General features: G+C 46.7%; 1 protein-coding gene across 2 annotated transcripts in view; it reads left to right on the forward strand.

Annotated features, from left to right (window-relative positions):
* Positions 1-26,469, forward strand: part of LPIN1 (lipin 1) — a 132,870-nt gene that overhangs the window by 17,500 nt on the left and 88,901 nt on the right. For both annotated transcript variants that reach the window (XM_043985966.1, XM_043985967.1), the window contains exon 2: positions 22,800-22,856. In XM_043985966.1, the coding sequence (XP_043841901.1) occupies positions 22,800-22,856 (57 nt within the window). The remainder of the gene's footprint in view (positions 1-22,799; positions 22,857-26,469) is intronic.

Raw genomic sequence — 26,469 nt, forward strand, 5'->3', positions numbered from 1 at the left:
AGACCCAAGGAGGGCCAGCGCTCCCCCAATCACCAGTAACAATAACAATACTTTGTGTGATGTCCATAAATGTAAAATTGGCCACAGAAAAGGCTGACACCAGGTGGATGATCCTGGATATGCTAATGTAATGAAAGCGGCTCAGCTGTGGACTCCCGAAGTGGACTGACCAGGGCAGAGGGTCCTGGGACTGTCCCTTCCTTGGTGCCGGAAGCCCCCCCCCTCAGAATTCCTCCCAAGGTCACAGGCTTTTTCTAGTTCTCATCTACCATTTACTCATATTAAGTTTGCAGTGCACTGAGCACACCAGATCCTTCTCGGACAGATGCTGCGTAGCCTTCCTCCAGAATAAATAGACTTGTGCTGTTTATCATTATGCATTTATAGCAAAGTAAGGAGCAAAATGCTTGCCATTTCACCCCTAAGACATTTCATCTTATTCAATTTGGCCGGTCAAGTTCTTCTGGAGCCTGACTGTCTGTCATCAGGCACGTTTTAGCTCTCCCCTGTAGCTGGGCGTCATTCATTTACTCAGCCTATCCAAGTCACTGCTGATGATGTAGATCCTGGGGTGTGTCCTTGAAGGCATCCTTCCCAGATGACCGTGCACCTTCACAAAAGCTCTTTGGATGCAGCCACTCATCCCTGGGGCCAATCCCACCGGACTAGTATCATCTCACCCTCTTGTCACCCGGAATTGTTGTAGGGAACTGGACAAGTGCTTTGGGAAATTCCAGTTAAATTGTGTTTTCAGTATTCTTCTGATCTAATAGTCTCAGGTAATCATCAAGTCAAGATGTCAACAAGCACTTATTACGTGCTTACTGTGTACCAGGCACTATGCTGAGTGAGTGTTGAGAATACATAGAAAGGCAAAACCAGTTTGTGCCCTCAATGAGCTCACATCCTAATGCTGGGAGTCAACGTGAAAACAATGATGCTTGAGTGCACACACACACACATGTGTACACAAGTAGGTGTACACGTGTTTACATACATGTAGGTAAATATGTGTATGCATATGTACATGCAAATGAATATATGCATTTATATGCACATGTAGTCGATCAACACTTATTAAGTACCTACATACACTCATGTATGTATGGAGTAGCCACACTGTAATGAATCCATATGTGTGTGCATCTACATAAACACACAGTCTATACTGTACATGCACACATGTCCATACTGTACTTATACACATACATACATATATACATACACATGATGTAAGTGAGTGGTCATTTGAGAGGGAAGGAGCCAGGTGTGGGAGGGTTCAGACCCGGAAAGGCTTCTTGTGAAGGCTATACTTGAGCTGAGTCTTCAGGGCAGGCACAGAAGACAAGAGGTGGACAGGAGGGAGAGCCTTCTAGGCACCAGGAGCTGGTGGTAGGAAGGCAGGGATGGAGTCAGGAGATGGAGGGGCACGTGTGAGGACCAGCCAGGAAGCCAGTGTTGCTAGGCTGAAGAGTATTTGGGTGAGAGGTTTAAGGTATAAGCCAGTTGTCCTGATGTAGATCTTGCCAGTGGACCCAGATGGCTCTGGAGGAGAGAGTGAGTTGATGACCTTGCACAGCCCCCCCTCACTTAAACCCAGTTCAGTGCAAGTCATGACATCACCTCCTGATGTCGGTCCTCTTGGAGAACGAAGGACAAACAACAACAACATTAAGGTATAAGAAGACTGGAAGGGGAGGAGGGGCAGGTTATGAAGCACTTTGAATGCCAAGCAGAGGATTTTGTTCCAGGGTGCAATAGGGAGTCACTGGGGTTATTGGGTAGGATGAGGGGAGGGGTTACAGGATCAGATTAGAACTGTTGGAAAATCTTTTTAGTGACTGGATGGAGGATGGATAGGAGTGGGGAGAGACTCCAGGTAGGCAGACCCCCGCCCCCAGCAGCTATTGCAATAGTCCAGATCACTGCAGTGAGGGTCTGCACTGGGGGGTGGCAATATCAGAGGAGAGAAGGGGGAAGTATTGAGAGATGTTGTGACCTACCTTGGCCACAGATCAGGGATGGGGGGGAGGGAGGAGTTGAGCTGAGGTTTGGAGCCATAAAAATTAGCCGGGCATTAGTTTGGCATCATCCGTTCTCAGGAAGCCATTCTGAATCTTTGTGACCACCATGCCCTTTTCATCACGAGGGGCCAGAATTATGCCAGAAATCAAAGACAAGCTCACTTGGGTTGCTAATTTCATTCTCTTTTTTATTGTTGTTGGAAATCCATCCAATAGCCTGGTTGAGCTGCTAGAGTACCAGGCTTGGAATCAGGTACGCTTGACTTCATCTTCTATTTACTAGCCGGATGACTGTGGGCAAGTCACTTCATCTCAATGAGTCTCCATGTCCTCTTCTGTAAAATGGTCATGATAATGTCATGAGGGGCTACCCCGCTGGGTTGTGGCTCTGCTCTGCTAGCATCATGTATGAAATGGGCCTTGCCAAGCTTAGCGGCAGTAGTCATGCCAGTTGTCCTTGTCGCTGTTGCTCTTTTCCAATATGGTGGCACTCCTCTCTTTCTCCAGTCATTCAAAGACCCCAAAGACCTTTCCATACCCAGGTCTTTTTGGGCTCATCCAAGGCAGCTGTTTTCTGACTATTACCTACTTGTCTTGGGCACCCAGGTTCTATTAGCCACTCGTGTTCTCTCCCTTCCAGTGCAATGATCATTCTACTTGTCCTTGATCATTGAAGGTGGCCAGGGGTATAGGGGGTAAAGAATTCTGGACTTGGGATCCAAGAAGACCTGAATTTGAACCCTGCCTCAGACACTTACCATCTATGAGACACTGGTCAAGTCACATAACTAACTTCTCTGGGCCTCAGTCTTCCAATCTGTGAAATGGGGAAGGCGCTGGACTTCATGGCTTGTACAAATCCTTCTATGATCCTACTGAGTTGGTCCATCAGTGCCTCAGTCTTGGGTGAGCACTGAAGATGGGAACTGGGTAGATTCCAGAAATGAACAGAAAGAAGAGAACAGTGAAGGTTGTATTTTGAATTTTATCTTACAGGCAAGCATTATGAGCCTTTTCTTTTCTTTTTCCTTTTTTTTTTTTTTTTGGTGGGGCAATGAGGGTTAAGTGATTTGCCCAGGGTCACACAAGCTACTTAGTGTCAGATGTCTGAGGCTGGATTTGAACTCAAGTCCTCCTGAATCCAGGGCTGGTGCTTTATCTACTGCACCACCTAGCTGCCTGCTCACCATGTCTTTTTTGATCTTCACAACAACCCCGTGAGGTAGGCGCTATTATTATCCCCATTTTACATATGGGGAAACTGAGTCCCAGAGAGGGGAAAGTGACTTCTCCAAGATGACAAATCGTCAGAGGTGTGCTTGGATTTCAGTCCTCTGATTTCAATGCTTTCCCCACTGTACCTTTCCCTTGCATACATCCCATTACTGCCATCTTTGCTGATTAGTCCTGAGGCTTCCCCCTTCCCCCCCATCCTCATGGTCAGACTCTGCTACATTTGCAGGTGGCAGAGGCCAAATAGAGACTGGTGGATGGGACTTTTGGAAGCGCTGAGCCTCTGGCTGCTTTACCCTCTTACAGAACGTGAGGATGTTTAGTGGGCAAAGTTCCCAACTCGCCCTGTCACGGTACTGACCCGGCTTTATAGCTGCCTGGTTATTTATGACAGATCGATGTTCTCTGGGAAGTCATCCCTTCTGGTGAGTGAGTCAGGCAAGGCAACGAAGGATGAGAAAATGACTTCATGATGTCCCGCATTCCTTGGAGGGGCAGGGTTAGGAAAACTGAAACATAAGATGCTTAGGGAGAGTTTGTTGTCTCAGACTTTTAATAGCAATACTTGGAGACAGCACAGGAGATGATCCCTAAGGGTCCTTCCCAGGACCAGAGAGCTGTTGCTTTGAGGGGCAGCTCAGAGGCATCTAGTCTACCCCCATTGTACAGATGGGGAAACTGAGGCTCAGGAGGAGAAAGGACTCACCCATGGTCACACAGGGATAAGTGACAGAAACAAGCTCCCTTAACTTGAAATTGAGTGGCAAAGTCCAGCACTCTTGTCATGACTCCAAATTATCTCCCTTACAGCTTAAAAGGGAGACTCAAGATTTGAAAAAAGCAAACCCAAATTGTGCCCAGTTTACTGTCGATGTGTTGCTGTATTTGGGGGTCATTCAGTGCCTTTGCTACCTACTGTCTGGGGGACTAGGCGAGTCCCTTAATCTCCAGGAGCCTCAGTTTTCCTACCTGTAAATGGGACAGGTTGGACTCCATGACTTCTTAGGTCCTTCCAGATTTCAATCCATGATCTATGACCTGCGGCCCCTAAGATACCCTTCCAGCTGTGAATCTGTGGTGCTGGGGTCTTCTACCTCAGAGGGTGGGTGATTTCAGTGACGTGGGCATTCCTTCCCGAAAGGTGGCTCCTGACCCGTCTGTGGCTGCTTATGCTGCACTGCTCTTCTCCATATAGGAATGAAAGAAGGAATTCATTAATGTATTAACCAACTTAATTAATAATAAGTAAATGAATCAATAAGCATAATTAAGTGTTTACTCTGGGCCAGGCATTGGCCTAAATGCTGGGGATAGAAATAGAAAATTGTGATAGGCCCTGCCCTCAAGAAGTTTACATTCCAATGGGGGAGAGTGGACTTCTAGGGGAGTGTGACAGGGAGGGGTCCAGAAGCAAAACGAAATTTATTTGGCAAGGGGGTGATGGGAAGGTATGTGAACGGTGTGCAGGTGTTTGGCTTCAAGGTGGGGGGTAAAGGAAATTGGGTTCCCCAGAAAAAATGAGCCAGTTAGGAGGAGGTGGTAATATTGGGGGGCAGGCTGGGAGTTCTGTATCTGGAAGTGTGAACACTTCCTGGGTGTGTTCTCTGGTCCTGGAGGTAAGGAGGCTGGTGAAAGGGAAAGAAAAGGAAGAAGCATTGATTAAGCACAACCGCTGAGCCAAGATCATTACAAATATTACCTTGTTTGATCCTTATAACTACTCTGGGAAGTAGGTGCTTTTATTATCTGCATTTTACATCTGAGGAAACTGAGTCAGGCAGAGGTGAAGTGACCTGCCCAAGGTCTCACAGTCAGCAAGTATTGAGTGGTGAAAAAACGAATCCATGTCAATTTTCCCTCTCCCTTTTCTCCTGACAGTGTAAGGATTACAAGGATACCCACACACTGCCCATCACTGATCCCTTGGTCTTGCTCCATGATCAGCCCCTTTTTGGGGGGTCATTCCTCCAGTTATGCTCCTCCAGAATTCCTCATTGGTTCCCCTCACCCTCTCTTGCTCGGTCTTCACAACAATCCTGCCAGGTGGGAAGGGAAAGGATTCCCATTCTTATGTTATAGTTGAAAAGACATGGTCAGAATGCTGAAGGCCCCTCTCTGACGTTGCACAGTGATTGGTAATGGAGTCCAGATTAGAACCCAGGACTCTGGGATTGGCTGATATGGGAATTTTAGTCAGAGGACCCAGGCTTGGATCCCACAACTCTCCCATTCAGTACACATGTGATCTTGAGCAAATCATCTTCCTTTTCTGGAAAACAAGAGGGCTGGAAGATTAGACAGGAAGTCCATTGCAGCTATAAGTCTACCATCCAGTCAATCAGTCAGTCAACTGGCTGCAAATATTTGTTAAGTACCTACTGTATACCAGGGACTGTAGTAGGCACTGGGAGTCCCCATTTACAGTGTGATACACATCCCAGCACAGGGAGCCTTGCTCAGCCTGGGAGCCAGCCCGGGTGCCAGCCCAGGTGCCCGGGTGCCAGTGTGGGTGACTCTGTCCCTCTCTCCCTTTTCTCTCCTGGCTGGAGCACCTCCCTCCCCACGGTTCATCTCAAGCTTGGTCTCCCATCATTAAATGGTATTAAGTCCACTCATGATGACTGTGGTTTCAGGTTACTGTCACCTGTGTGATGACATGTGTGGCATTTGAATGAGGGATGGGCCGTGAGAGGTGAGCGAATGAGGCAGAGGAGAGTCTCCCTACCTGAGGTTTATAATGACAAGGAAGTGCTTGAGGAAGGAGCTCACAAGGCTTGACTGGACATGACATGATTAAGCATTCATTCATGCATTCATCGATTCATTGATTCATTCCTTCTCTTTTTCTTTCTTTCTTTCTTTCTTTTTTTTTTGTGAGGCAATTGGGATTAAGCGATTTGCCCAGGGTCACACAGATAGTAAGTGTTAAGTGTCTGAGGTCGGATTTGAACTCAGGTCCTCCTGACTCCAGGGCCAGGGCTCTATCCACTGTACCACCTAGCTGCTCCCATTCATTTATTCTCATCATCAAAAAATCTTTAGTCAGTACCTGCCACTCACTGTTTACTAGCTGTGGGACCCTGGGCAGGTCACTTAACCTCTTTCTGCCTCAGTTTCCTCAATTGTAAAGGGGAACCGTAATAGCACCTACTTCCCAAGGTTGTTGTAAGGATCAAACGAGTTAATATTTGTAGTGGTCTTAGTTCAGTGTCTGGCACCTGCTAGGTGCCAAAGCCCAATAGTAACAACAACAACAAGGAACTGCCTACATTAACTGTCACCATATTAACTCATTTGACCTTTGCAGCCCCCTATGAAGTAAGCTGAGAATTATTATATCCACTTTATAGATGAGGAAACAGCCTCCGAGAGGTTAATAAAAATGTTGATGCTGATGTGCACAGCGCATGAAAGTTTGAAGACTGCTTTGGATTCTGTTCTCACATTGGCTCCTCATGATCATTCTGGGAGGGGGTGCCACTGTTTTCTCCATTTTATAGGGAGATGCTGAGGCCCAGAGAGGTTGAATCACTTGCCCAGGGTCACACAGCCAGTAAGGCAGGCCTTCCTGATCTCACGTCTGCTGTTCTATCCACTGTTCTGTGCTGGTTCTGCAGTTGACCCTGAAATTCCCCACCCCAGCCTTTGCATATCCTCTTCCCCTCTTTACCTATTGAAGCTAGGTAGGCCACATGGTGCGTAGAGCTGTGGCGTGGAGTCAGGAAGACCTTGGTTCAAATCCTGACTCAGACATTCACTAGCTGTGTGACACTGGACAAGTCACTTTAACCTCTCTGTGACTCAGTTTCCTCATCTGTAAAATGAATTGGACTTGATGACTTTTTGTTTTGTTTTGTTTTTGTTTTTTGCAGGGCAATGGGGGTTAAGTGACTTGCTCAGGGTCACACAGCTAGTAGGTGTCAAGTGTCTGAGGTTGGATTTGAACTCAGGTCCTCCTGAATCCAGGGCTGGTGCTTTATCCACTGCGCCCCCTAGCTGCCCCGACTTGATGACTTCTAAGGTCTCCAGCTCTAGAACTAAGATTTTATGATTTTCGGATCAGTCTCCCACCAGTGAGGTGACCCTGGGTAGGTCACCTAACCAAACTGAGCCCCAGTTTTCTCATTTGTAAGATGAGTAGGTCGGAATGATGGTCTCTCAGTTCCCTTCTGGCTCTAGATTCTGGTTCTATCTTTACTTTAAATTATAGTAATTACAAGGAACGTTTTGCAGCATCCTGTAGAGGACAGTCTGCTATTTGCATGGGGCTCATTCCTTCATTCCCGGCCAAAGACTGTTTCTGCATCTTCCCCTGAAGCCTGGAGCTACCCACCTGCTTGGTGATTTGGGACCTGCTCTGGAGGGGCAGAGTTGTGACATTAGTGCTACCCTCTGGAGCCAAACCGAGCAAGCCTAATCCGTCCTCCATATGAACGATAGCCCTTTGGAGACCTGCAGATGCCCCTCCCAGCCTGCCTAAATCTTCTGCTCTCTGCCTTAAACAGCCCCCGGTCCTTCAGATGATCTCGGACCCAGGCCCCTCACCCTCCTTGGGAGATGCTCTGACTTAGGAGTGAACCCAATATCCCCATGATGGTTGGACCTGAGCGGGGGAAAAGGGAGACAGCAGGTCCCTCGCTTGGCATCTTGGCAGCTCTTCTGGCTGCTCCCTGGACTCAGAGCGAGCTGAGCATCCTCACAAAAGCCCCAGGGCTTGCTTTGGTTTTGTGGTTATCACTCCAGACACTCCTTTCTACCTGTGTCTCTCGCATCCTCCCCTCTGAGGGGCTGACATTTTGGATGGTAGAACCTGAAACAGATCCCGGACAAAACTGGTCTTGTCGGCCTCAGCCTGTGGACAGGCCGGATTCATGGGAGCCACAAACGTGACTAACCTGCCGTCCACACCTTCACCCAAACCACCGATACCAATGCCAGAAAGGAAAGGACAAGGGCAGGTACCCGAGAGGCCCCACTGGGAATCCCCTTTACTACAAGCTATGTCCATTAATCATCTCTCTTTTGATCAGGTCAGCTAACCAGTTCTGAATTCCTGGAACTATACTAATATGTAAATGAACAAATGAATGAGTGAATGAATGAATGAACAAATAAAGTATTTTGCTTTTGTTTTTGTTTTTTTGCACAGGGCAACGGGGGTTAAGTGACTTGCCCAGGGTCACACAGCTAGTAAGTGTCAAGTGTCAAATAAAGTATTTCCTCAGTGCTTACTATGGGCAAAGCATTGTGCTGAGAAAAGACACCACCAGTCCATGATCTCAGGGGGCTCCCATTCACATGGGGGAGATTCAGCCACAAGGCAGATGGGAAGTGTGAAGGTCCCATGGTCCTTAGGCAGAAGCAGCAGAACACAGACATTCATGCCTCCTCTTGAATGTCACTTCCACGATCAAATGAGATCAGCTTCCGGTGTTGCACCGTTGGCCAGGGCCAAGGGCTTTGGTGGCCAGTCTTTCTCTCTGGGTCTTTGGTAGCTGTGGCTGCAGCCCCTGCAGGAGCAGGTCCAGGCTGCATCTCCCCGGGGGCTGCTTCCCAGAGTGATGACTAAGGGCACTGGGCTGGAAGTACTACTGTTTCCAAGGCTCTTGGGTTCAGGGTCTTGGACTGTGTCCACTGGGACTTAAGGGTCCCGACAGAATGGACCTGGTAGACTAGTCCTTGGGGTGATGGTGGTTGGACTTGCCTATTATCTCTTCCTCAGGGGGCCTTGCTGCTCCAGTTAGGCTGACTTGCTCTCCCTTGTTGGGGATGCTCGGCCCCTTCTCCATAGGGGACCATGTGGCTCAGGGCTTGGTAAATGTCTTGTTGAAATTCACTTGAAATCTAATGCAGGCCACGCTGACCTTTTAGTAAATGGGGTTAGTCTGGCATGGCCTGCTCTTGTTGAACCCATGTTGGTTCCTAGTGATCCCTTCTTTTTTCTAAATGCTCACAAATTACCTTTTAGAATAATCCTTTCGGGGCAGCTAGCTAGCGCAGTGGATAGAGCACCGGCCCTGGAGTCAGGAGTACCTGAGTTCAAATCCAGCCTCAGACACTTAACACTTACTAGCTGTGTGACCCTGGGCAAGTCACAACCCCAATTTCCTCCTTAAAAAAACAAAAACAAAAACAAATAAAATAAATAGAATAATCCTTTCTAGCATTTTCCTGGGGATTCACCAGATGCTCCAGCCTAGGCTTTGAACCACTACCCCCTCCAGCTATGCAACCTGGTGAGTGTTGGGTACTCAGTGGCCCGGTCAGGACACAGGGCACTCTTGGAGCTGGAGTTTCTTTGTGGGTCCTGAGTCATTCCATGGCTGTTAAGAAAAGAGGTTTCAGGAGAACCTGGTGAAGTCACAGAAAACAGAATGTCAGAACTTCAAGGAATCTTAGAATCAGACCCCTAAGGGACCTTGGGGGGCATCTAATTCAACCATCTCATTTTATGGATAAAGAAATTGAGGCCCAGAGAGGAGAAATGACTTGCCAAGATCAGATGGTAAGTCAGTGGCAGAACTGGGAGTAAGTCCTTGGTCTGCTGAGTGTTCCTAAGCCCCATGGCCTGACCATTCCTAACCTTTCCACGTTCGCATTTGGGGGCTGTAGGAATCCTATAGTCCACAAGCCCTTGGTACTGTACCAACACATTTCCCTTCCCATTGCCAATGCCCTCCAATCACAGGTAGGAGGCCTTGCTGGCCGCTGTTGGCCTGAGATAGACTTGACCACCCAGGAACGTTGACTTGTCTACAGACTAATTGGGACTTTTGATCTAATTATCCTCTACTTTTACAGACGAGGAAACTGAGGCCCATAAAATCCCAGAATCTTTGAGTCTCTCCCCACCCCAGTCTATCTTTTACTAAGCCTCACCCTAACCCCAAATTGGAGCCAAGATCTTCCTCAAGTTCATCTCTAGTCTTGTCACCTCCACCAGCTCCCCCCAACCCCATCTTCTCACCATTCAGTAAACAATTACTCCCTCTTCCCTCCAGGATCGAATCCAAATGATTCCATTTGGCTGTTTAAGTCCTTCACAACTGGGCTCCTTCCCAGGCTTTTAGGGCTTGCACCTCCCCCACCCCCACCTCCCACCAACATGCTGCAGGGTTTCCTTGCCCTTCCTCCCACCAGACCCTCCATCTCCAGACTTCTCCTATTTCTATTGGCTCTCCTCCCTGCCTGGAGTGTTCTACCTCCTCATCTCCACCTCTTTGCTCCCCTCAAAGCTCAGTTCAAATCCCACCTTCTCTAAGAAGCCTTTGCATTGCCCCAATGCTAGTGCCTTCTATCAGAGAGATCTCCAATTTGTTTGTACATCGTTATTTGCCTAGGTCTCTTCCATCAGAATCCAAATGATTCCATTTGGCTGTTTAAGTCCTTCCAACAGATGGGAGCCCCTTGAGGGCAGTGACTGGTTTCTTAACCTTTCTTTACATTCCCAGAGCTTAGCCTAGTGCCTAGCACACAGTTGGTGCCTAATAAATGCTTATTGATTGAGTTTGGAAGGAACCCAGAGGCCATTTTATCCAAGATGCACCTTAACAAACATCTCCTCTCCATCTATAACAAATGGTTCTCTATCCTTTGCTTGAGGACCTCAGATGCAGGGAACTCCTGAAGCAACCCCATGCCACTCTTTGAATGTTCTCCTTGTCAGGAAGTTGTTACTGACATCTGGTCCCAAACAGCCGCTTTGCGACTTCCGTCAATTCTTCTCCTCTCTAGGCTAAATGTTCCTATTTGCTGTGACTGATCCTCATATGACATGAAATGGAGGCCCATCATCTTTCTCTAGATATTTTCCAGTTTCCTTTTGTTCTTCCTACATGATGCCCAGAACTGAATACTCCAAATCTGTTCTGACCCTGGCAGGGAACAACAGGAGGACATGAGGCCTTTCTTAGAGCAGCTTCAGAACACACTAATTTTTTTTCTAGTTGCCATTTCACATTCTTTTTCTTTTTTTTTAATTTTAGCAGGGCAATGGAGGTTAAGTGACTTGCCCAGGGTTACACAGCTAGTAAGTGTCTGAGGCCGGATTTGAACTCAGGTACTCCTGAATCCAGGGCTGGTGCTTTATACACTGCACCACCTAGCTGCCCCGCCATTTCACATTCTTGACTCACATTGAGCTTGAGGTCCACTAAGACCCCAGATCCTTTTTGGATGAACTACAGTTGCCTTGGGATAGAGTTAAAGCATGAAGAGATCAATCACTTAACTAATCAATTAGCATTTTAAAAGCATCTATGTGGCCAGCATTGTGTCAGGCTCTGGTGATACAAAAGTAAAATCATCTCTGGCCTCCAGGAACTTTTGTTCTCTTGGGGAAATGCAGCACATCACAGATAAATAAATACACAGTGATTTGGAGGAGGAGTAATAAAAAGCAGGGGAATCAGGAAAAGCCTTTGGAAGGAGATGGCACTGGAACAGAGCCTCGAAGGGAACAAGAGGGCTCTAAAACTAAGGGATGAGGAGATAGCCTGACAATGATGGAAGGCTTGTGCAAAAGCATGGAGGTGGGAGATGAGGAACAGTAAGTAGGCCAAATGTGGCTGGAGCACAGAGCACCTGAAGGGAAGTAGTCCTATTAGCCTTAAAAGGATGGCTGACACCTGATAATGAAGGGCTTTAAATATGAATCAGAGGAGCTTGCATTTTGTCCTGAAGGCAGTGGAGAACCTTAGAAACTTCTAGAATCTGGGACATCTTAGAAATCATCTAGTCTAGGGGTTCTTAACCTCAGGTATGTGAACTTAAACATGTGTGTATATATTTTATATAATATGCATGTATATGTGTGTGTATGTGTATATATGTATGTATATTTTTTGTGGGGGGGAGGGGGCAGCCAGGTGGTCCAGTGGTCAGAACTCTGGGCCTAGCATCAAGAAGACCTGAGTTCAAAGCCAGCCTCAGATGCTTACTAGCTGTGTGACCCTGGGCAAGTCACTTAACCCCCACTGCCCTGCAAAAAAAAAAAAAAGAAAAGAAAAAAGAAAACCCTAAATGGGGTCACAAAGAGTCAAACACAGCTGAAACAATTGAACGACAAAAACAATATATATGTGTGTGTATTTATGTTTATTTATCTTGATAGTGGTGTTTCCATGGAATTGGTTTCCTTTGTAATTGTATTTTATTTTATGCTTTTAAAAGTATTCTTCTGAGAAGAGATCCCCAGGCTTCACCAGAATTCCAGACAGGCCTGTGACACAAAAAAAGGTTATTGATCTAGTCTAATATCTTCAGTTTACAGATGAGAAAACTGAGGTTCAGGGAATTACAGTAACTCCTCTAAAGTCACATGGATAGCAATGAACAGAGACAGGATTTGAACACAGGGACTCGGATGCCAAATGCCTCGTTCATCCCAGAACCTCTGTGAAGCCCCTCATTTTAGATGAAACTCAGTGAGGATGTGACTTGCCCAAGCTCTTCTAATGAATTAGTGGGGTTTGAGATCAGAGGACCATGTCTGGGACCTTTGAAATCACTGGGTCCAAGCTATCACTTTGCAGGCTGGTCCAAGGCCACTCAGAGCCCTGGGGGTCAAACATAGCTCCTCTGCCTACAAAACTCATGCTCTTTGCCCCACAGTAGGCTGTCTCTTGGTGGCTTGACTGGGCACTAGAACCAACACGCGTTTGCCTGCTGAGTGTTACAGCTCTGGGGGAAGTTTTGCCCTTGGGAGAGAAGCCCAGTCTCCCCAGGGCTGAGGAACTTTACAGACTGGCCTTGGAGAAGGGAAGTTTGGGTGGGAACAATGCCTCCTTTCTGGTCTCTGGGAGTGACCCATACAAAGCCTCCTCCAGTGACCCACTCCTCTAGGGCTGCTCCCTAGACTGTGCTGGGAATGTGGGGCCAGAACACAAGGTTCTCCTTGTGCTGAACTTGTTTGATGCCATCTTTATAAATGGAAACTGAGCAGCTGGGCTGGAGAGAGCAGGGGTGGGTATGGCTGCTGTGATGGGGACTGACAGGGAGCTCGCTGACTAATTGGCATCACCCCAGCTAGCATCATAATAAAACAATGTGACTTGTTTGCATTTCTGAGGCTAGCAACCCTGAGCAAGCTCCGGAAGAGGATCCAGGGGGCTCTAGGCTCCATTCTACAGTCGGGAGCTGAGGTTGATGGGCAGTGTCTATAGTGAGGTCAAGATGATTGTCTGTGAAACCAATCTGTCTCATACACAAACAGAGCAGCGGGTCTAGGGCTGAGAGAAACCTTAGAATATGGGTACGCGAATAGGTTTCAGAGGGTCTGTGACACACACACACACACACACACACACACACACACATATATATATATATATATATATGTCTGGATGTATATATTTAAACTAACCTTTGATTTCCTTTGTAATCCTGTGTATTTTATTTTATATCCATGAAAATATTATTCTGAGAAGGGGTCCAGAGCCTCCGTGGGACTGTCAGGGGGTCTAAGCTACAAAATGATAGTTTAGAACATAGAACACAAAATGTCAGCATCGGGAGGGACCTGAAGACATAGGCAGAAGAACTGGGTGGCACAGTGAATAGAATACCAATCCTGGAAGTGATATGGGATGGAATTAGGGTCAAATTGATTGTGAGTTGTCCCAAAAGAATTACAAGACTCAGTGACTCAGTTTCCCAAGTTTTATCACAATACTGCGAGTGAACACAGGGAGAGAACCAGAAAAGTGGAAAGGTATCTCTTCGAATAGGGAAAGAAAAGACAGTTATATTTATAGTATGGATAAATTGATTATCAGTCTCATTATAATTATAATCTCCACTTTAGGGAGATACAGGGGAAGGCTTATCCTAATTTGGAGTTCCTGGGGGCTTATGCCAACCCCTGAGGTGGGTACCCTTTTCTGTGGAGGTATGTTTTGGGAGTTTACGCGTCATAAGGTGAATCTGGGGACAAATTTGGCCTTTTCTGTACATGTCACCTTTTCATTCCCATGCCTGGTTTCAAAATATTTTCATTTATCAGTTAGAATTTCTATGCCTTGTCTGTGTATTATTGTTATAGTTAAGGTTTCTATGACCTGCCTCTTTATGTTCTTGTTAGAAGTGCTGATTAATGTGGGTAATGAGAACCTAGGCCTTGACTTGTATTAATGAAGACTCAAGTCTTAAATTTTCCATTAACTGGGGTCTGAATTTCTCTTAGAGCTCAGATCTAAATTAGAGCTTGGGTCTCAGGTTTTCCAGTTAACCCCTTTTTTGCCTCTTACATCAGCATCAGGAGCTCCTGAGTTCAAATCTGACCTCAGACATTTACTAGTTGTGTGACTCTAGGCAAGTCACTTAACCCTGTTTGTGTCAATTTCCTCATCTGTCCAATGAGCTGGAGAAGAAAATGACAAACCACTGTAATAGCTTTGCCAAGAAAACCCCAAGTGGAGTCACAAAGAGTTGGAGAATGTAGAGCACAGAATGTGAGGGTTGGGAGGGACTCGAAGTCATTTGGTGCAACGCCATCATTGAGTTAACCTGAGAGGTTAAGTGATTTGCTTCTGTAATGATTGGAATGGCGCCACCTGCTGGAGATTTACTGTAGAAAAGCTCTGACATGAGGAGAAGGCCTCTGAGGGCAAGCCATGGGGTCAAGGTCCTCAGTGACGTTTGCTCGTGGGTATTGTCTGTTAAGGCTACCAGCCAATCACCTTGAGGGGCCTCCCGTTTCTGGGAGGGGGACATGAAGTAGGAAGCGGATGCTGGCAGAGGGATTCTCTCTCTTTTTGGTTCCTGACCTCACCATGGAGGGTCAGATGATGGGGTCTCTTAGAAATAGTTAGATTTTTACCTTTCTCTCTGATCCTAATGCTCTTTAATAAATACTTAAACATTTAAACACTCTTGCTAAAGCTTATATTTTATTGGCGACCACTCATTAGATATTTTAAATAGCATAGGTAGAATTTTAGTCCTTACACTTCAAGTCACACAAGCTGGGGGTGGAGGTGGCAGTGGCCCAGGGGACTGACTGGTAGGGAGGACAATCTGACCATGGGTTTAGCTATACTGGCAGATGGGTTGTCCCATCCGGCAGAGAATCCATTCTGTGCTTCCCTAGAGGTTGGGGGAGGGGGCGAAGGCAAGCCCTGGGGAAGGGTACAATGGCCACAGGAGCTGAGACACAGCAGCCCTGAGGCCGAAGGACTGGGCTTGTGCTCTGTTGGGATGGTCTGGTGGAAGGGGGCAAGGTGTGGGGACTGTGGTCCCGGGACTACCTTTAGGAGGAACCAAGCGTCGGTGCTCTAGGGCAAAATTCTGTCTGCCTCTCCCTGGTTGTGGTTTCGAAGCTAGGATTTGGCTTCGGGGGCTCTGCCCCTCTGGCTGACCTTTGCTACCCTTTTTCCAGCATCTAAAACATCAACAGCACGAAGGGCCATATAGTCTTTTTTTTTTTCTTGGTGAGAGACCTTTAACGGGCATGGCTACTGAAGTAGGAGCCAAGTGACTGACATACCAGGGGATGTTTGTGGGGATTTATATAGGGATGTCTCCCCCTGGAAGAAAGATTTCACAAATGTGCCCCTAAGCATTAAGGGGAAAGCTGGACCTGGGGTGCCCATCAACCCTTTCTTAAATTAAAAAATAATTTAAAATAAACTGTTATTTATAGCAGTTTCCTCATGAGATTTCGTATTATATCTCTCCCCCACTCCCTCCCAACTATTATCTCTTAGAATAAAATTTTTTTAAAAAAGAAAGGAGGGGAGGAAGAGAGGAATGGAGGAAGGGAGGAAGGGAGGGAAGGAGGAAGGAAGGAGAGAAGGAAGGAAGGAAGAAAAGAAGGAAGGGAGGGAGGAAGGGAGGAGGGAAGGAAGAAGGAAAAAGTTTTGCAGAAGACACGTCAGCAAGGCAACAAGCATGTTGGTATGTTATCTACTCTGTCACCCAGCTACCTTGCTGGAATTTGAGTTCAAATCCTCTCTCAGACACCTACTAGTCATGTGATTCTGGGCAAATCATGCAACCTAGCTGAAAAATGTAATGGGTCAGATTCTGAAATTCCTTCCAGCTCTAAATAAACAAATGAACCTTGGGGGATATGCCCAGCAGAGGAATCTCTAGGCCAAAGATTATGGACATCTTGGTCACTTTCTTTGTATGATTCCAAATTGCTTTACACAATGCTCTAACCAATTCACAGCTCCACCAACAATGTACTAGTGTGCCCATCTTGCCATAACCTGTCCAACACTGACTGTTTCCATCCTTTGACATTTTTTGCCTGGTCTAGCCTGAACTACATTAACATAGCAGATAGATGAAGAAGTGTGATTAAGGGACACAAGATGGCACGGTGGGAAGAATGGACCAAAGGCCCTGGGTTTGAATCTTGTTCTTCCCCTTATAACTTGAGGATCTTGGGTCAAGTCCTCTGTAAAATGACATCGGCTTGTTTTCCATCTGTCAGTTTATGAAGTATTTCCCCTTCTATAATCTGCTGAAGGAGGTGGTACAAGTATTTTCATCCCCATTTTTCAGGTGAGAAACCAATGACAAGCAAGGGGACCACAGAGCTGGTGTCAGAGACTGGCCTGTCTCCTGGGGCTTCGGAGATCAAGGGCAGCAGCACTTTGTCCGTAACCCTGAGTTGGGGCATGTTAGTAGGAGTGTTTCCTGGGGCCATTTGACCTTCTGAGTGACCCAGACTGCACCTGGAACCCAGCTCTGAGAAGGGCCCATGGGAGAGCTCCTCCCCACCTGGGGGTTTGCTCAGAGAGCCCTCCAGAGCCACTTACAAAAGGAGGCAGCTCCATGTGTGGGGAATAAGAGGAACAGAGAAGGGCTGGGGTCACTGTGGGGACAGTACTGGCCTTAGCGCCAGCAAGACCCAGCTCCCGCCTGCCTTTTGCCACTTACCAGATGTGTGACCTTGGGTCAATCACTTCTCCTCTGTTGGAATAGAGGGCCTCTGGGGTCTGCCCCAGGCCAGATACTCCAGGATTCCCTGTGTCTTGTAGATTTTCCACGGGGAACATGCATAGAGAGCCTAATTATCTTTCAGGCCTTTGACCAAACTCCCAGGAATGTCCATGGATCCCCTTTAACCGGGCTTGGGAAAATCGCACTTTCCTGGGTGAATCACTGCTGTACCCCCCACCCCCGCCAGGTTCTCTCTCTCTCCCCTCTTTCTCTTCTCTCTCTTCCTCTTTCTTTTCTTCCTCTCCCTCCTAGTTTTTTCCCTTGTCTCCTTTTCTCCCCCCTGCCCCATACATGTTCAAGTTCAGAATAAAAAGAAATAGAAATCTAGAAAAGCCAATCAGCAAGCACCCAAAGCTTGGACTAGATGAGCTCTGGGGTCCCTCCCAACTCTAGATTCTAATCCTAAAACTGGATGAATGAAAGACATGCATTAATCAGCTACTGTGTACAAAGCACTATACTAAGCATGGAGGGGAAAAACCCAAAGCAAGACAGCCCTTTGCCTAGGGGAGCTCCCCTTCTAGCCAGGGAATAGCGGCAGCATTTGTGGAAAGGGGACACCAAAGTCTGGGGGAGAAACAATATTACAGATGGGACGGCTCTGCCTTTCTTACTTCCTTTTTTAAAAAAGTTTTTTTTAATTAATGTTTCTGTTTCTTAGATCACCAGAGTATCTCATGTATCAATCTCCCCCTCCCCAAGAGCTATCCAATATGACAAATAGTATTTTTTTTTTTTTGGTGAAGCAATTGGGGTTAAGTGACTTGCCCAGGGTCACACAGCCAGTAAGTGTTAAGTGTCTGAGGCTGGATTTGAACTCAGGTCCTCCTGAATCCAAGGCCAGTGCTTTATCCACTGCGCCACCTAGCTGCCCCTACAAATAGTATTTTTAAGAGAGAAAAAAGTCAGCAAACCGATTGAGAAAATCATTGTGAAAATCCCCAAATATGTATAATGGGCAACTCCTCTGGCCCCCCCCCGCCTCCAAAAAGGGGGGCTTGGGGCCATCTTCTCATCTCTCTCTATTGAAGGCCCATTTGACTTTGTAATTTTGTTACATTTACTTTTGGGTTTTTGGTGTGTAGTTATTCTTTCCATTATATTGTTGCACTTACTGGATGTATTTTCTTGGCTCTGTTGGCTTCACTCTGAATCTGTTCACAAAGCTCAACACATATCATTGCTTACATCTCAGTAGTATTCCTTTACATTCATGTGCCACAATTTGTCAGTCACTGCTCAATGGATGGGCATCTGGTTTGTTTACAATTCTTAGCTTTCATCAAAGTGGCTGTGCATGTGTATATGTGTGTATTATATGTGTATATGTATAAGTATATGTGTGTGTTGTGTGTGTGTATAAGTATGTATATGCATGTGCATGTGTATGCGTGTGTGTATATGTGTATATATGTATATGTATATGTGTGTATATTTTATCTATAGCTTCTTTGGGAAATAAGCTCAGTGATGGGGTCTCTGGTTGAAAAGTTCATCAACATTTTAGCCACTTTATTTGCATAATTCCCTGTAGCTTTCCCCTCACCTCCTTTTTTTTTTTTTTTTTTTTTTTGGTGAGGCAATTGGGGTTAAGTGACTTGCCCAGGGTCACACAGCTAGTAAGTGTCAGGTGTCTGAGGCTGGATTTGAACTCAGGTCCTCCTGAATCCAAGGCCGATGCTCTATCCACTGCACCACCTAGCTGCCCCTCCCCTCCCCTCCTTTTAAAATCAAGCTCTATGAGTGTTCTACTCCTATGTGGTGCCCAGCATTAATTCTGTTCCTCTAAAGATGTGGTGTCAGGGGCCCTGACTGGGAGTGAAGAGCCCTGAGTTCTAGTCTGGCAGATGGTCAATTGCAGAGAAGGTGGTGACCTGCACCGGTAGAGGGAGTTTGAGCACACGGGAGTCCTATGTATTCAAGGAAAGCACAGGTCCTGTGTCTCCCCTGGAGGTTCCCTATATGTTCCCCATTTCTCTAAGGCACCTCAGAGGCCATGGCTTTTTATCTCTTTTTGGTTTATTTTCTGCAGCTGGGCTTCCTAGGCTGACCTGCTACTCCCTGCAGGGCCAAACTTGGCCAGTACATGTGGGCGATTTCAGCCTCCCCTTCCCCTTTCAATTCGCAGTTCTCTCTAGCATATCAGGAAAGAAGCACGTGTTGGTTATTTCATTTGAAACTCCATTTTCCGTCAGGGGCCAATCCAAACACTGTGACTTTGAGCCGCTGGCAGCAAGCCTGGAGCGCCTCGTGAAAAGCAGCTCAATCTAGCTATTGTCCTCCCAGAGGGTGGTTGGGGAACGTGACTTTTTTTTTGTGTGCCCTAAAGAATTTGAGTGATGGCCCAGAACATCTGTACCCTCGATCCCTGATTTTATTGCAACATAACCAAATATTTCACAAGGGACTGAAATAGCAACAACAGTGCCCATCTTGAGAAATGTTGCAAAATACAATTTTCCTCTCAAAGAACTGCAGCTGAGCTAAGGGGCTGCTGGCACACTGTGTTCTCTTTCTTGCCACTCAAAGGACCCTCACAGCTCTGGGTTTGTGACTTCTAGAGAGAGAGGAGAGAGAGGAGAAAGAGGAGAGAGAGAGAGGAGAGAGAGGAGAGAGAGGAGAGAGAGAGAGAGAGAGAGAGAGAGAGAGAGAGAGAGAGAGAGAGAGGCAGGCTGGGCTCTATTGTCTCTCACTCTTTGAGAGCAGGGATTATTTAATTTAATTTAATATATTTTTTTTTATTTGCATCTCTACCACTTAGAAATTCCTGGCGCATAGTAGGGACTCAACTGACGCTTGATGATATATTTACTTATACTTCCACCCTGGAGATTCAGAGTGGGAGGAGATTAATTAAGTCACAGGTTACGCTCACACCAAGCATCTCCCAAAAGTGTTGGGATAAAAGACATCCATGGTATGGTATTGAGAAGCCAGTGATTTCCTTCACCTAGAATTGCTGCTGAACACACAGAGACCCACATTTTCTACTCATCGACACCCAAATCTAAAGCAGTATTCAATGTTGTTTGTTTGATTGTTTTTGTGTGGGACAATGAGGGCTAAGTGACTTGCCCAGGGTCACACAGCTAGTAAGTGTCTGAGGTCAGATTTGAACTCAGGTCCTCCTGAATTCAGGGCCGGTGCTTTATCCACTGCACCATCTAGCTGCCCCCATCCTTTGTGTTTTAATGGCTTGACCTTCTAGGACATGGCAAACAATAATTATAAAACATTGAGGGGCAGCTAGGTGGCGCAGTGGATCAAGCACCAGCCCTGGATTCAGGAGGACCTGAGTTCAAATTCTACCTCAGACACTTGACACTTACTAGCTGTGTGACCCTGGGCAAGTCACTTAACCCCCACTGCCACTCAAAAACAAAAAACAAAAAACCCAAAACACGAAGGATTTGATGAGACTGCTGGTTAAACCTTTTCCATTTCAGCTGCATTGCATACTGTCCAAACATCTCATTGCAGATCTGTGCCTTCTGACAAGGCGGGCCAGGGCTTGGGCTCATCCTCTTTTACCATGTAGGAAATCCTCTTGTGACTAGTGAGCTCTGGCTGAGAGCCCTTGGGGATCTCAAACTCCTGGAGGCTGCCTCCACGCCTGAATAAATGCATCCCCAGATATGCTCAAGGAAGGCTTCTGGGGCAAGAGAGGCCAGGCTTGACCTCATCTCATTAGGCCCCCTCCAACTCTAGCTCCGGCTGACATGATGTGTAGAAATGGTAACTGGGGGACACTGAGCTGGGAGAAGGGCGTCCCCTCCTCCAGGCTCTCAGAGGAGGAGTTGCCAAACATTCTGGAGAGTTGATGTAAGAAGCATCCAGAAGCTCTCTCCTTTTTAGTTAATGCAGGACCCACGTCCTCCTGCTGGCTCGGGATGGTCAGACCCCTGAGGCTTTGTGGCAGCGTCTAAGAGGGCCCACTCCTCCCAGGGGAAGCCTTCAGAGCAGGGAGGGCAGTTCTTGGGCGGCTGCGGTGACACGTGTCACAAGGTCCTCAGATCCCAAGTGAGAACCTGGTCAGGGACGTTCTGGGATCCCACCCTTTTCTCCGACTGCAGCTTCAAGGCAAATCTGCCTCCACATTTCAATAACTTCTGTGCCCTTAGTGTTCCACAGTCTATATTTAGGTCTTTAGTCTATATTTAGTGTTGGTGACATTCCCTCCACTGATATAGAGGCTCAGTTCCTTATGACCTAGTAAAAAAAAATTCTTTATGAGTTGCTAGGAATCCTTAAAAGCTCATCCTGGGTGGCTAAGTGTCTGGTGACAAGCCTTTGGATGCTCAGCCAGGCTCCTTGATAACAGCCACACAACACAGTCTGTTCCTGGGCTGTTTTTTGTTTGTTTGTTTTGTTTGTTTGCTTTTGTGGGGCAATGAGGGTTAAATGACTTGCCCAGGGTCACACAGATAGTAAGTGTCAAGTGTCTGAGGTCAGATTTGAACTCAGGTCCTTCTGAATCCAGGGCCAGTGCTTTATCCACTGTGCCACCTAGCTGCCCCTCTGGCCTGGTTTTTGATGCTTGTCTAGCTTGGGGTGGGGAGGGCGGGGTGGTGGCAGGATCCAGGGTAAAGAGCATTGGCTTTGAATCAGAGGACTCGGGAATATCAGTCAAACTTAGAATGTAGAATGTTAGTGCAAAGAGCAACTTTAAAACAAACACAGGATGCAGAATGCAGGAGCTGGAAGAGACCTTAGAACACAGAATGTCAACAGGAGGCGGAACCTTAGAATGTAGAGCATGGAATGCAGGAACTGCAAAGAACCTCAGAACAGGAAACATTAGAGCTGACTTAGAACATAGAATGTCAGTGCTAAGAGTAACCTTAGCATAGAACACAGAATGCAGGAGCTATAGGGAACCTTAGAATGAAGAATATCAGAGCTGACCTTAGAACACAGAATGTTAATATTATGAGTGACCTAGAACACAGAACACAGAACGCAGGAGCTGGAAAAGAACTTAGAACAGGGAACAACGACGTTGATTTTAGAACACAGAATACTGGAGCTCAGAGGGACCTTCGAACATAAGATTATCAGAACTGGAAGTCCCCTTAGACCAGAGAATATCATAAAGAAACTTTATAACTTAGAATACAGAATACAAGAGCTGTGTCAAGGTGTGTTATCCTTAGAATATATGATGTCACATCTGACAGACCCCTCAGACTCCAGCACTTTGCAGATTAGGGATCTGAGACCCTGAGAGGTAGAGGAGCTGACCCCCCAGCTAGTCAGGGCCAGGGCTGGGGACAAGGTTCCTTGACTTTTGGACTAGGGATGGCTCTTTCCCCTTCCTCAGAATGGGTGTATTTAAGACTGAAGAACCTGGACATCAGGACTGTCTGGGTCTCTTTGCAGGGGTGACCTGGAACCTCACATATTTGGCAATAAAATTAGACTTGCTGTGAGGTCAACACTCCAGCATTTCTTACTGAGAACCCTGGATCTTCTGATCTCAGAAATTTGGAATATAAATATTAACAGACATTTTAGTTCCACTGAGGCAGCTGGAGGAAAAATGGTAAAATCACTTCTGTGACTCAGTTTCTTCTTTTTGAATTTCATTTTTAGATTCCGATGATGAAGGACCCTGGATGGATCCGAAATGTATGGACTTCTAACCTTAATGTGAGTAGTTTTAAGAATAGCAAATCTTTTTTGATTCCAAGGAACAAGCATTTATTTCCTCTGTCTCTCATGTACCCCTAACTACCTGCCGTTCCCCCAGAAAAAATTAAATATGCACTGTCAAGCAAAACAAATTGTCACACTGGTCACGATGGAAAATGTGTCTCTTTCTGCATATTTAGACCACCATCTCTGGCAGAGGTTGGTTAGCATTCTTTATCATTGATCCTCAGGAGTCCTGGCTGGTTGTTGGAATGATCAGAAGAAAGAGTAAATCTAATTTTAACCGTGTTCTTTCTTTGTTTGCTTACCAGTTCTTTATCACTTGGCCAAAATCTTTTCATTTTGGACACATATTCTGAATGTAATTCTTTGAACCCAGGGAAAGCCAAGCCAACAAACCCAGAAGGACCCCAGAGAGCATCCAGGTCAACCTTTATTTGAGCAAGATCCATCCGAGATGGTGGTGGAACCTCTGCTCCAATGCCCCCAATGAAGGGTGACCTACTTCCTCCTGAGGCCGCCCATCCCTTTTTTGGGACAGCTCTGATGAAGTCAATTCAACAAACCATTATGAGCCTCTACCAGTGCCAGGCACCATGCTAAGCACTTTCTAATTAGAATGAGAGCGGGTCTCCTTGCATCGATCCCAAAGCGGCTTTTACCCAGACTTCTTGTTTGGGCCTCTGGGGCTGGGCAGAATAAATCGATTCCTTTTCCCTGGGGTATCCCTTCAGTTATTTGAAGGCAGTTATGATTACTCCACCTCCCACCAGAGTTTTCTTTTTCTGGCCACAAATTTAAGAATTCCTTCAACTGTCCCTTTGGATCCTAGGCAATAATACTAGTTTAAAGAAATGTGACGGGGCAGCTAGGTGGCTCAGTGGATAGAGCACCGGCCCTGGAGTCAGGAGTACCTGAGTTCAAATCCGGCCTCAGACACTTAACATTTACTAGCTGTGTGAACCTGGGCAAGTCACTTAACCCCAATTGCCTCACTAAAAAAAAAAAAAAGAAAAAAAAAGAAAAGAGGGAGTGTCTGCTTGAGGAGGTAGTTGGCTCTGCCTCACTGGAGGTCTCCAAACAGAGTGGAGGATTGCCTGTGATTGTGTGTGTGTGTGTGTGTGTGTGTGTGTGTGTGTGTTGGGGTTGGGAGTGGGAGGGAGTCTGATGAATCTTTTAGACAATTTAACAAGTTGTATTTGGCTGTGATCACCATGAGAGGAGGGAAGGGCCTCAGCAAAGGTGGGACTTGGCCAAGGGACAGCAAAGGTGGGCTTTGCTCCAAAGGGTTGAATTTAGACACTTAATGTTGCTGGTCCTTAGAGAAAGAACAGAACTTAACACACTAATTATCAATGACATTTGTTAAACTAGAAGCTTCCGGTGGCGGGGCTGGACTGTTGCTCCGTCTTGCTCCTCTGCCCATCACCCTTTTCTCTTCAAATGCCTGTGGCCTTTGAACCATTCTAAGCTTAGTTTGTGGCCCTTGTTCCGGAGGGAGACACAAACTGAAAGTTATGGCTCTTAACAAAAGCCTTATTTAAGAAACCGCAGTCTGGTGGTGGTGTCCAGCAGAGACTGTAATGGGGAGAAAATGGGGAGGATGCTCTTATCATTGGCTGGATGAGAAGGAAAGAGGTAGGTAATGACTGTGACTCAGAGGAAAGACGGCTAGATTTGGGGTCAGATTCAGGAGTGTGACTTGGGTCAAGTCAGTCATCTCTCCCTTGGGTCCCTTCTAGCCCTGCATCAAGGATCCCATGAGCCCATAACCCTCTGACCTATGGATGGAAAGGAGGCCCCTGGGGAGAGAGCCGTTTCCCTCGAATCACGTCTAGGCTTGGTGGTGATCAATTGGTGTCTTTAGAGCAGGTATCACCCTACCCAGAGTCACAGAAGAGATTCTGTCCTCCTTGGCCCAATCAGGGGCCAGGAACCCTGGCCCATGGGAGCTGTTGGTGGCAGTTGGGAGAGGTGTGAGGCTGAGGTGTCCTTGGACTAGAGGAGAGAGAGTCGATGCAGAGACGTAAGTGTCCACTTTATGGTTCAAGAATAAGCAGGAGACAAAGAGTGTTCTGGGTGTGAGTCAGCGATGCCTGGCTCCTTGGGGCTGCTTTCCCCTCCGACTTGTGGGTGGTCTAAGAAATGGCTCCAGGATTCCTGGGGAGTCCCTTAAGCCTGTTACTATGGAAACTGGGGGAACCCAGCAGAGCCATGGAAGTAAGAGGGAGGGAATGGTGAGAGCTAAGAAGAGACAGAGATTGAGGGAGAGGGGAGTGGGAGACCTTGGTGCTCTTAAGACCCCATCACCAGAAAGGGGGTCGTATCTGCTTTGCTTATGTTCCAGACTGACTTACATCTCGTGCCCCTCAGGAGAAGGGAAAGCCCTTGAGGGAAGGGATGGTTTCATTTTTTCTTGGCTTTGCCAGCACCCAACATGGTTCCTTATGTGTATTAGGGGCTTAATACATATTTTTTGAGTGAATGAATGATCAAATGAATGTAAAGTAAGGGAAGTAGCTGAAGCCTGGGACTAGTTATTACAGAACCACACAAGGGAAGCATTTCACATCCGTATGCACCAAGAAGGGAGTGTGGCTTCTGTTCCTGGGGGAGACAAGACTGTTTGCAGTCCTGCTGACTGACTGTGCGCAGGATTGGTTTGGTGATGGAGAGAGGACACCTCCTCCCTCGGGAGACCCACCCAGGAGCAAGAAGTCTGGATTTCTGACCAGAGGACCTGGGTTCTTGGCTCAGCTCAATCACTGCTTGTAAAATCTTGGGCAAATCTTTTCCTCTCCCTTAGGCCTTGGTTTCTTCATGTGTAAAATGAAAGGATTGGGTCAGACGCACCCCAGTGTCTCAGTCAGCTCCAAACCAATGATCCTGAGCCCTTCTGTTGCCTGTGGAGACAAGGCAAAGTGCTCATGAGCTGGCTCATTTGAATTCATCAAGGATAATTTTTGCTGTTGGAGGTGTGATTTTTTTCTGTGTCTGACTTTTCCTGACCTATTGGGGTTTTATTTATTTATTTATTTTGGGAGAGATCCTGGAGTGGTTTGACATTTTCTTCTCCAGCTCATTTTACAGATGAGGGAACTGAGGCAAATGGGGTCAAGTGACTTGCCCAGGGTCACACAGCTTAATGAGTATCTGAGGTCACATTTGAACTCAAATCTTCCTAACTCCAGGCTTGATGTTCTATCTGTTGTGTCATCTAATTTGATGCTTTGTTATTTCTTATCTTGTGACTATAATTCTGTCCTTCTCAGACCCATGATCCTTTTCCTCAGCAGAGAAATGCTGCAATGTGTTTGTGATCTCATGGATGCTCTCTGGTGATGGATGGAGATGATGATTCATGCTGGGTAGCCCTTGAATGTCCTCCTAGGATGGGGGTTTTCTCTTGACTTTCTAGGGCCAACAGTGGTACCCATGGGTTGCTCATCAGTCACATGGCCAACCTGTCTTTCTTTCTTTCTTTTTTTTGGGTGGGGCAATGAGAGTTAAGTGACTTGCCCAGGGTCACACAGCTAGTAAGTGTCAAGTGTCTGAGGCCAGATTTGAACTCAGGTCCTCCTGAATCCAGGGCCAGTGTTTTATCCACTGC

This window comes from Dromiciops gliroides, chromosome 2 (assembly GCF_019393635.1).
Source record: "Dromiciops gliroides isolate mDroGli1 chromosome 2, mDroGli1.pri, whole genome shotgun sequence".
Lineage (NCBI taxonomy): Eukaryota > Metazoa > Chordata > Mammalia > Microbiotheria > Microbiotheriidae > Dromiciops > Dromiciops gliroides.